Raw genomic sequence first — 13,207 nt, forward strand, 5'->3', positions numbered from 1 at the left:
GACGTTTAAAGTGTGCTCGTGTTACAGATATGTTAATTGTTAAGCAAATTTTTTCTTGTGCAAATAATTATAAGAACGTTAATAAATCTATCGAATTATTCACAATATATTATTACCACTTACGAGTTAAAAAAAGTTAACATGGTAACTCTATCCAGATTCATACAAAAAAAAAATTGGCCGCTGCAAGAACAAAATACAGACATTTAATAAATATATAGGATTATTCCAATACATGTTACATTATAATTATATGAGGATTTTACTGATTTGAGTAAGTATTGATAATTTTAGTTTTATATTGCATTAAATAAATGCATGATTTTATATCTAAGCTATAGTCTAACTGTATTATCTGTCGTTGCCCGGAAAAGGTCTGTTTTTAAATATTGTAGTCATCTTTAAAAACTCTTTATATAAACAAAATTGCGAGAAATTGACGCCACTTACTTTTAGATTATGAGCGGAGCGATGAGTATAAATTGGTTTTACAATAAAATTATGTGTGTTTTTTCCGTCTTTCGACGCCTTTTGAGGTATTAAAAATGCTTACATTTTCTACTTGAAAATTTTCTTCTTTTCTGGTAGGAAGTAATTCTAGTTGGTACTTTGGGAGATCCGGAAGATTAACGCACTCAATGAGTATACACTATAACTATTCGATTCTTTACTTACATAGGTTTGGTTATTATGGTTAATTTATCAACTTATAACTAAAATGTATGACATTTTAAATATCTAATAATAAGGGCTCTATCAGTGGATATAATCTCCCTCGTGAAATTTTTAATCTATTGTTATATATTGTGTATATCAGTGATGCAAATAGGAAAAATGTTCAGAGGGGGCTCAAGCCCCAAAAAATTTTTTTAAAAATTCTAATATAATATATTATATTTTTTTTTAAGAGCTTTGAATGATTTTGGGGGGCTAAGCCCACCCCTTCCCATATTTGCACCACTAGTGTACATGTCATCATAGTTACTTATTGTGTTATTGTATAAATACAGATTGTAAGTTTTTGAAATATAAAAAAAAAAGTATCTAATAACCTATCTAACTTATCAAGTAAATTGTAAATGTACGTTGAAAAATTAATACACTATTAGGTATATTCGTTCTCGGTCCACATACGAACTAAACTGATAATGTAGAACGAATATTCGTTACATATCCTAATAGGTACTTAACAACATTTTACCTAGGTAGTACATATAAGATAACGTTGATATTTAATTTATTTAGCCAAGTACCTATCTATTATTTCGTGAAGACTATTTTTCTGTACAAGTTAGTATATTATTGATTCTACATGATGGAAGACCTTAAAATATTTTTTTTTTTACAATTTTATGGATTCTAAGTGAAAATATGATGAATTAATAATAGGTCTGAAAATGATATTTTTTTTTACGGACTGATTTTTTAAATGTAGGAATATAATACATTTCCTCGTCTCTATACAAGTGTGGTACCACGTATACCACAGATACGTATCTCGATATTGTCACGGATCAATCTGAATCATTCATGGATAATCAAGATTGTTCTAGTTTGGTTTAACAGATTTCTAAATCAATTTTAAAATTTTAATTTAGTTTCAGTTGTTTAACGTTTATATGCTAGAAATCCGATTGAAATCTTGAGAATATACATAATTACGTCAAAGAGTTAATTTTTTAGCCACAGTTATTACTTATTATTTAATTTTCTCGATTGAATTAACAAACAAAAAGTATAATTTTCGGTCCAGTTAGATGTTCATAAAATCATAAGTAAAATAATCTAAATAATAAAATAGATACCTATTTGTTGACCCATTTCGGGATTAAATGTTTTATACTACACTATTTTAACTAAGGTTTTTAATTTTGAGTTAGCATCACGCCGTCTCCCGAATGAATTGCACTCTTTCCAAGATATGTTTCCAGCCATGCTCCAATTGTGCGCGAATAGCTATCTCGATGTCTGCGCAAATTAATTGAGGTGAAAAATTCAAATTAAGTTTGTAGCATTCATTACATAATATAACGCGAGCCGCTATTTATTTGCGTATTTTTTTTTTAATTCAGCGCAATACGCAAGTATTACAGAATAATTTATTATACATACATTTTTTACGTACATAAAAATATAAAATATATTTGTTAAGGCCAACTACGTGTATTCCAATATACGCGTGTTTAAAATGTGTGATGCATAATATATCCACCTATACAACATGCACATCCGGTGCGCGTGCGCATTGTGACGTATATAGAGAACTCACACAATACACATAGGGACTGCATAATACTAGAAGAAAAGTTTGCGTTTAGGTCTGTCTGTAGTTCGTTAGAGAGTAAACAAAAAAAAAAAAATTATATAGAAATAATGCAGTAATTATTATATAAATGTACAACGCGGTGAGTATACATATATACATTTCATTCATATGTATATACATATACATATACAATGTACACTGTACATGGATTCTGGACATTGTCGATCATTAAAAATAGTAACTACACATTTACAATGCATATTATAATGAAATATAAGTTATACAACTAGGGTCTGGATGTTCAGGTTTTTATATGTTATTACTGACCTAGCTTGTTATAGAGAAAAGTATATGTGGACGATTCGTACAAGAAACAGTGTATGGGAAAAATTTTTTTTTTAGTACAGTTACCTGTTTAATATTATATTTCAAGGGATATTGGGAAAATGTATTCATATTTACCATCATATTTTGTAAACTGTGAGGGAAAAAGTACTCATATATTTTAATATTTAATTATAATTTTAATTTTGATTTTTTGACCTCCATTTACTAATTTATTACAATAATTTACCAATAAAATTAAATAAATTTAAATAAAATAATATTTTTTGTTATATTATGTTGCAATGAATTTGTATTCTATTTTTAAATTTATTAGTAGGTACATTTTGTCATTTTCATTAATAATTTGTAACTTTTTCAAGAAAAGTTTTCAAAAAAACAAATGCATCTACTTGTTGAAAATAAATTATACAAATTAAAACATATTATTTTGATATTCATTCAACTTTTTTGCATAAAAAAACATTTTTTTTTCTCATTTATATAATTTAAGCACTATATTTCAATATTTTTTTTTAACTAACCTAAGAATTCGAACCCTAGTTACAATTTTTATACTACGACGAACTATTGTAGTTATAGATAAAATAATACTATCTGCAGGAGCACTGTTGCAGTGCTGCTAGAGGCATCAAATTAGTTTGAGACATTATACTTTGGGCGAAACGAATTCTATAACATAATTCGTGACACACGAAGAATACCTATTTCGAATAAAGTTAGTTAATAGGTATTTTTTTGAAATAAAAATATATGAGTGTACACTGTGGAAAGAAATATTCTACACACTTGATTCGTATCGACCTAAATATTATTTTAAACAGGTGGTTTTATAATATATTAAAATACTACAGTGTTACTCAATTTGTAAGATATTTAATAGTATACCTACGACCTACCCATACGATCATATAAATAGGCATAAGTAATAACTTTTTTCAATTATTAAAATGCTACAAATATTGTTATTGAGTTAGTTATTATACTAATATTTTATTGCATCGGCCATTATTTTACAGTTTTTTATTTGATTACCTACCTACCTATAATCATAATATACGCCCGTGTTTGTTTACCAACCACGCATTATTGAAAATTATATTTTCAACATTTTCACCCGAAAGTGTGATTCGTAAATAGGTACGTATATTATGCACGTTATAATTTACTGTCGGTGGTCGGTGGAGTGTTGGTTTGTGGCGGACCGATTATTGAATTACTCTGTCCACATAATCGCTCACACAGTCATACAGTCTGCAGACGAGAGTTAGTACTGTATATATACGCAGCGTATATACAGTACGTCAGTATACTCTATACGCGTTTCGATTATTATTATAAAGTGATTTGTCATTTTTATTTTAAATACGATACAATTTTACGCAAATTGCACATGTTTTTTATTTTTGTCATACCCGTAATGTAATCCCGATAGCCAAAACACGAGGCGATTTTAATTTTTTTTCTCACCCCAATATAGCTGTACAATTTCGTATACAGTATATCCACTACGCGGCTTTATTCTCTGATGAGAGTTGAGCGCTTTATATGTTTAATGCACACATACACACACTGACATTGTATATTATGTATATGGGTTTGTGTGATGTATGCTTACCGTATAGTGTGTAATGTATTGGGGTGTGTGTGTGTGTGTGTGTGTGTGTGTGTGTGTGCACTGGAGGATCACCGTATAATCTGTATCCTGTCTGCTCTCCCAATCAAACCACCCCCTTTGCATAACATATGCGTGCGGATAAAAACAAAATATAAATAAAAAATATGCCATCGTCTGTTGAAAAATAATACGATAAAAATATAGACGATGAGCTCGAGCACCAAAGCTACACACACACACACACATACATAAATATGTAACTTCCCGTGTTCAATAAATAGTGTTGGGTTCGAAAAGAAATACCACAAAGTCAAAAAACTTAAATGTATAAGTACGTACAGGTAGAGGTATCTGGTACATTATAAGAAACGCTTATCCAATTTACCGATGTATTCATATTATTGGTGTACACTGTTTGCTACTAAAAAATAAGCCATGATCAAAATTGCAATACAGTGATTTATAGGAAAAATAAAATACTTCAAATCTTTTTTGCGGTAGCTGTATAATATATGCATACACGATAATCTATTTACTCTTGTGTAATTTTTCTGAAAATCCAAATTTAATCATTTTGGGTTTTGAACTCAAAGCAATAATTAATAATATTTTTATTGTTGCGTTTTATCTGCTTTCGTATAAATGATCCATTATAAAAATCCAATGTTATTAATTCCCGCTTTGAGTTCAAAACTTAAAGTGATTATTATTCGAAAACTATTGGTTTATTGTGCAAATCTTTATTTTGCGTTTAAATTGCACAACTATTTTATATTTAACAACTGCATGTTTTTAGTATATTTTGTTATTTAAAAACAATAATTAAAACTAATTTAGCAATATTATGTAATCTACTGAAAATTTGATATAGATAATAAATCATGCTAATTATATTTTGATTCATTGGCACAATACCATGAAACTGAACAAAGGTAAAAAAAAATGTTCATAAAGCATGAACCTGTTTATGGAAAATTATTTTTAATTTTTAATACTGTTATCTATATTTTATTATATTTGTATTGATAATTATCTACATGAATAATATTGTTTTCACAACCCACCATTCGTAACATATAGGTACATTATTCATATAATGTCCCGATTATAAAATCATAAATTATGAATTATCGTTTACAGTAAAAGAATGATATAAATTCGACGTTGATTCATATGATGTTACTTGTTATAAATATTGTTTATGTAGGTACAAATTATATTATATAATATATAGTATCAATGTATCATAAGAAAAAAAAACATTAAACCATCTACAACTTATTTTCTTTATCAAACATATATATTACTGTACATAAAATAATTTTTCGATTTCAAAGGATACTGTTGTTGGGTTAAAATCATTCCATACCCAATTGAAAGATATGTACACGTAGCACTTGACCTTTTTTCTTTGTCCCAATTTACCATTTTATACGTTTCAGTTTATATTATGAAATAAAGTAATATTCACACTGTTGTTAAATTATTCAATTATTTATTTATATGATAAAAAAAATCCAAATAAAATCTATTAGTATATAATATATTATACTGTATGGTTTAGAAAAATATAGGTACGAGCATTAAAATTATTTATCAGCCATCGGATAATAATTAATAATAATATGCATGTTCTTCAATACATTTTTGAGCACGATTTTGATTGGATAGATGAACTTTCCGATGACCGTCCATAACTAACAGTTTTGTCGTTTCAAAACATATTATTTTTTTTTAAATTTGCGGACGTCCAATTCCATATCAATTATTTTTAAATTTTCATTTTCATGAGTCAACAGTGATATAGTAACTCGCATAAAACTGATATCTGATACCAATATATAACTTAGGCCATATTAAATTGGATTGTTTTTTGTTCAATGAATTCAACGTTGCATTAATGTATTAATGTATTAATGTATTTATGAAAATACAATTTCAAAAAATAAAACTACCTATTATTATTTATTTCGGAACTATCGATTTGAATAATTCATAAAATATATGATATTGTTTAAAAATATCATAAATAAAACTTATTTAATAATGAATTCACTAGATTAATTTTTTTGCAAGTTTTAAAATTACATAATCAATTAATTATTTTATTGTTTAAATATAATAAATCATTAGCGATCGTAATTAATATCTTCATATATCTCTATACGTCACTAACATTTCTAAACTGTATGTTAATCTTCAGTAATATTATAAAATGTATACCTATGAACTCGTTCTTTTACAATTTATATTTAATACCTATTTAAAATATTCATATAGCTGAATAATGTATATGGTATATATGTTATATGTACTATGTGGGACGTGAGTATATTGTCTAACTTACTATTTATAATGTTTAACCATATAATAAGGTACACTTGATGGACATACAATTGATTTATATAATTAAAACAAATAATTAATAATCAAATAATTTTGAAACATATTAATAGTATAAAACATATCCACCGTAAATTTAATATTACATTATATTAAATAAATATAATACTGATACCTATCTCAATTACTAATAAATGGATTTTACGGTAATTTAAACTCAAAATTGCAACGCTGTTCATCCTAAGTAAAGATTGTTCTCGAATTATTCTACAAGTTAAATCATTTTCAGTTTGTTTGAAAAATAAATACAAAATTAAAACGCTTCAAATTTGAACCGTTGAAACCATTCATGTTCCTAATTAGGTTTTAAAATAACTGGACAGGCGTAGAGTTTTTTTTTATGAAAAAAGTTTATGTACGCCTATAATATTACACTAACAAACGTGTTGTGATTGAAAATAAATCTTACAGAAATATAATAATATAAATATAATAATTGAATAGGATCGAATACATACGCGTGCAGCTTTTTAGATTCACAGTGTTAAAGCTTCCAAACTCAAAGCAATAAATGCATAGGTATTATGTATATTACGAATACTCAATGCGTAGGTTTTGAAATGACAGTAAACTTGCTCCATCATTGCTTTTTTACGAAAAAAAAAAATAGGATGATACAACATGGTGATGGTGCCTTATTATGCAGAATGCAGATAATCAAAACTGGACGTACCTACCTAAGTTGCAGGTAATTGAGAGAGAATATTGCGGCATAATTTTTATATTAAATCAGCACTATAATATTAATTATAACATATTAATAAATATGTTCATTTAATTAATTAGTAAAATGTTAGAACACGTGTATAATGTATTAAAATCAATCGTTAAAAGGTTATATACTATACTTGCAATCAAATTATATTTCCTCCTAGTTCCGAACATGTATCTATAATATAAACAGTACCTACCTATACAATATAATATTATATAATCTATGGACTTAATATTATACTGTTTTACTTTACTTTATATACTCAGGGCAGTATAAAATAATAATAATTATACGTAGCCTACATGGTTGATGTCAAAAGTGTGATAGCCAGTGGGTTTTTTAATAGTTGTACATGCATGATTGATTATCTAGTTGAAAATATATAATACGATACATTTTGATTAAATTTCAACTTATAATTCGTTTTCAAGGACTGTACATAAATGATTGCACGTTGACTACAAAACAAACAGGTAGCTCGTAAGTGTTGATATGTATAAACGTTGTTTAGTTTTACTACGAATAAGTCGTAGACATGTATAAGTTTCCTATTAATGATTTTTGTTTACAGCTTTCGTGTTAAACGCAATCATATAAACATATTATACATGTGCACCTGATTGTCCATGATTTATTGGTACTGAACATGTATTTATTTTGTAATGTTGTTCGTGAGTTGTACAAAAAGTTTTTTGCGATCAACATTTTTACGAAATCTTAAAATCTGAAAACTTGGGTAATATCAAGCTGCTGGTATAAGACATAAAAAATAGAAGGGGAATAAAAAAGCCTTTTATGGAACTTAAAGCTGTACATGCTTTAAATAAAATTACTATATTCTGTCACATTATATTAACGTTACCATTATCGGAGCGATCACTACACTATATTCGACCGCATAACAGCTATATTAATAATATATATAGTATTTTTAACGTCCATAATATTATGTTACAATATTTGTTGTCCTGTTTGAGGGGGTCACGTCGTATTTAATAAATAATAGAAATCGTCTTAACCTTTGTTTTTTGTAAAGCTATATGTTTTTTTGTAAAACTTTTTAATTTAATAATATATAAGATTACAAATAAAACTTAAACGTAGACGCGTGCTGTTAGATACTTTGATAGCTAATTTTTAAGACTTACAATTCCCATTCTCTTGGGACATGTGGTAGATACTACAAACGCTTTTAAAGTCCAATTAAATTTTGGTACCTACCTTCTTAATTTCTTTAAAACGAAATCAACGAACAAAGTATGACCATACATTATTGTTGTTATGCTACCCGAATAGTTGATAGTTACTTACAGCAAAGTGTTTTAAATTATTTTTATTATTTTACTGATAAATATTTTAGTATATAAAAATTAAAATGCATAATATTATAGTATATTATCCACAGTAAGATAAACTGTAAAATAATATTTTAGCAGGAACTGTACTACATCATAATATGTATGCGTAGGTGTGTCATTTTAAATACAGAAGTTTGTATCGCCATAGAACACTCCTTAAGTAAACAGTGGCACAATAAATCTCAATAATTTTAAAATATGGTCCTTAAGTATACTTAAATTTCCAAAATAATAATTATTCAATTGAAAATGGGGATGAGTATACTTGGTGAATCGCCCTGTATATAATTTTTGTATCCTGTAGCTCAAAAACATATTTGTGCTAAAATATAAACTGTTGATATAGTTTATAATTTCAGGGAATTAGAAAGGTTTCAAATTTTATCTTACTCGCGATAGTCCAAACTTTTTCAGTTATGACTCATAATGTTAACATTAACGTTGTCAGAATTGACCTTCCCACTATAATATAATACCAAAAACAAATTCAATTTTTAATTAAAATACTCTTTCGTATAAATTAGATATTTTTATATTACTATATTATGGTATATTTATATTACACAATACAAATGTTCCAATATTAAAATTGTTAGTGTAATTCAAATCTCAATTCTCAATACATCAGTGTCCAGTGACATGCCACGTTAAACCTCCCTCCCACCACTAAAAAAAAGTACTCATTAGAATTGATACTAAAATGTATAATTACGTATTTTATATTTGGAACAAAAATAATAAAAAATAATAGAGGCGGTTTGAAACAAATTTAACAATTGATTTCGTTATTCATAAAAAATTATATCGTATCAGAAGGATGAAGGTAATAACTAGTAAATAAAAACATAACTGTGCTTTTAAATTAATTACCTACTTTGTTTTATGACTTTATACAGCAAGCCAATGTAAAATAGAATAAGGAATAAGATTATGAAACAAGAATAATTCTTGAAGACCGTGGGGTTTGTTTTCCAGTGGTTGCTTTTTATAATTTAATAGCCATTACGGAAGAAATTAAAACAATCCGTTGTCTGAAAAATGTATAAGACAAAACCGTTTTCGTCGCTTCCAATAATTATAATGCTTAATGTTCCAACAGATAACCATTGAACATTATGTAATTAAAATATTGCTCTGCATAAAAACAAATTAAATCCCACAAGTACTTAAATTTTAGAGTATACAAAATAATAATGTACACTATCACTAGCCGAAATATATTCAATTGTTTTTTTTATGATTATTCAGCATTTATAAAATATAATACTAATAAACATTAAAAACCTTTTGTTTTTACAAATACCAAAAATAATACATTTCGCCCAACATATAGGTCATTTAATTACCATAAATTATTTAGTTAGGTAGATCACAGAAGTAGCAAAATTGAATGATGTGGTAAATCTAAGTTATCGCGGGGATTGTCGCTTACGGTGTTGAATTCTAAAGACTTAAGTATCGGAAAATGGGAATCAAATAATAGTCGAAAGCAGAGTTAATTTTATAGTTGAAAATTACATAAATATCCAATTTAAGAAAAATCGTAAGCAACCAAAGACTAAACTCACAAATTCGTCTTCATCTATTTTTTATATATTTTTATTTCAAGCTTAAATTATATTGTGAATAAATATTATACCACGAATTAACATCTTTTATTAAGGTTTCTAAATATACTTTATACCAGAAACTTAATTTTTATCCATAACCACATTAATCTTTTTAGTGTTTATACATTATATTTATAGGTACCTACCTACAATATTGTGATTTATATGTAGTTATAATAAATTGTATTTTACTGTCATTAATTTATTTAAAATTGTGTGTATCATTATTAGGTACTTATATATATATATCTATATGTAATATTTAAATTTCGAAATAAATTGCATAAAAACGTATTTATTTTAAACGTATTTAAATTTTAAAGCTTGTGAAACTTGATAAAATATATTTTACTCATAACTGAGTGTTTTTAGTTGGAATCGGTATAGTTAAAATAGTGCAACTTTATGAAGATTTAGGTACCATTTAAATAGTTATAGATTTATTATAATTTGATTCTTTTTTCAAAAGTTATTTTTGTGAAAAATATCAAACAAATCATTTAATCATGTAGGTACCTATTATAGGCTATAATATATGATACATTATGCTATAATAGCCATCTTATTATATAATGTATAACATGCATCTAGCGTATTGTATTGGGGGGAAGATTATCAATTTGCTTAAATTTAGTAGATTATTCAAAGGTCATTATTAGAAAATACAATTTTTTAAATACTCAAAAACACCTCTAGGGTAACAGCAATAATTTTTTACGGTCAATTATAGTCTTGTATTTTAACTCACCTTGGTAAATTAATATTTTTAAGCCCCAGCGAAATAATAAAAAGTAATTGAATGAACGCTCTTAAAGTCTTACCTGAAATTATAGTACTATATGTATGTATAGAATAATATATTAATACATAAAGCGACTAGCGAACCGCAATAAGGTACATAAATATAAGGTTATTGTGTGGAATTTTATTTACTATCCTAGTTTTATGCATTTGATTTTGTAAAACCAAAAAAGAACTAAAAACATACCTACATATTATTCATCTCACAATTTTCTTTTTATTCTGTTCAATACCTTTGTAGCTTTGTTTATTTAATTGTTTTGTATTCTTCGGTTACTGGAAGTAATAATATTCTTTTGTGATGTTTTTCTCCGTGTTACAATGTTTTACAAGTGTGTCAGAGTAAATGTTCTCGAAAAGTCCAGTTTCTGCATTTGAATTAAGTGAGAAATCTACTGTAACTAAAAATACAATTAAAACAGAAATCTTAAAATGAGCGTCATAAAAGAGTTAAATAAATAAGTGTTTTTTTTAATGAACATTTATCTTTTGAACTATATAATTTACAAATTATATATCCATATAGGCAAAGAAATATTTTATATTATGCAATTATATAGTAAAAAATGATACATAAATGATACAATTAAATTTGAATTATTGAACCACCTTTGTATCATTTGTTCTAAACAACATGTGTAGTATAATATATTAATAGGTAGTAATTATAAATGTATACATTTTAGGTATTCTATGAAGTATGAATAATAATATGTATTACCTATTCTTTAGGTAAAATAGTTGGTTACGATAATAATATTATTTACAATAATTAACAAACCTTTGATAATATCTTTTAACAATGTCGTGGCAATTCTAGCAATGATACTCGTAGTTGGGTTCAAGCCAGGATTACTATTAATTTCTATTAACCATGGTTCAAAATGTTCCGTTAGTACGAAATCTGCTCCAAACAATTGAAAAGCAAACGTCTTTCTGGTGTCCTTCTTAAAAGATTTGATAATGATAGTCGATATTGTCTCACAGATTGTAGGATATATTAATGTATGCCACTTGTCGCCTTTCTTAATTGATTTCAGGTATTGTTTAAATTGTGTAAAATCCCACATACATTCCTCCGGTACACCGGGTACTCTATATTTTCTATTGGTGGATTGAACTCTCACATTGCTAAGATGAACTTCTTCACCCAAGTCTTCAACTGTAAATTTCTTGGAACAAAATCGTACATATCCTTCCCTAAACAACATTTTCAATAATGGACCTACATTAATTGTAACATTAGGCACGAATTATTATTTCATAGTTATAACTACGATTGCTCTACAATAATACCAACCAAAACCAAGAATCAACTATACAACTTTACATTGATTAAAATAAGCTATTTTTAATTATTTAATTAGCTACCTACCTGGTAAATCGTTTAAATTGTGTTATATTATATAGATTCAAACGACCAACCTATTATGTATTTTATATAAGCCAATATAACGTATATTAGTTTCTTGAAGGCACTTAGCCGACAATAAAGGCTAATAGGGTGGTACTTTGTGGATAAACCTCTCACTACACAGATGTAAATGTATACCCCAATGTTGAAAATAATATACATATAATTTACATTTTAATCAGCTAGTTTAAATTTGACAATATTATGATAAAATTATTTATGTTGAAGCTATTATTGTTATAAAAACGGTGTTCGCATGTTGTTGTTAATTTTAGTAATTTGATATCGAAATAATGTTAGAAAAATGTGATGGAAAAAACCTCCGGGGCTTATAAAAAAAAAGTTTATTCTTTTCAGTTTTTAATTTAATTCTCTAGTTACGCTTATGAAGTAAATACAATATTTACCAAAAAGCATTTAATTATTATGAAAGATCATAATGCATAGCTGAATATTAATCATATATAAATAATAAATATATTATACTTGTACATCCATATTTGTATGGGATATGTGTTTGTAACTAAAAAGTATTGTCTCAGATCCACTTTGACGTTAAATATCTGCAATGGTCTTTCTGCAACAAATTTAATAATTTTAACTAGCAGAATAATAATTAATAATTTTTATAAAAGCAAACTTCTGGAGAGCCATCAACAGACAGGTTTCTCCGCATG

At 26.7% G+C, this 13,207-nt stretch overlaps 1 protein-coding gene across 1 annotated transcript in view; it reads right to left on the minus strand.

The window, feature by feature from the left end:
- Nucleotides 1–11,220: 11,220 nt before the first annotated feature.
- LOC100571690 (tubulin glycylase 3A-like) overlaps nt 11,221–13,207 on the minus strand; it is a 16,678-nt gene continuing 14,691 nt past the window's right edge. The window contains exons 7-9 of the mRNA XM_003247974.4: nt 13,017–13,107; nt 11,898–12,316; nt 11,221–11,517 (exon numbers count right to left, since the gene is read on the minus strand). Of these exons, the coding sequence (XP_003248022.1) occupies nt 11,390–11,517; nt 11,898–12,316; nt 13,017–13,107 (638 nt within the window). The 3' untranslated portion in view covers nt 11,221–11,389. The remainder of the gene's footprint in view (nt 11,518–11,897; nt 12,317–13,016; nt 13,108–13,207) is intronic.

Source organism: Acyrthosiphon pisum, chromosome A2 (assembly GCF_005508785.2).
Source record: "Acyrthosiphon pisum isolate AL4f chromosome A2, pea_aphid_22Mar2018_4r6ur, whole genome shotgun sequence".
NCBI lineage: Eukaryota > Metazoa > Arthropoda > Insecta > Hemiptera > Aphididae > Acyrthosiphon > Acyrthosiphon pisum.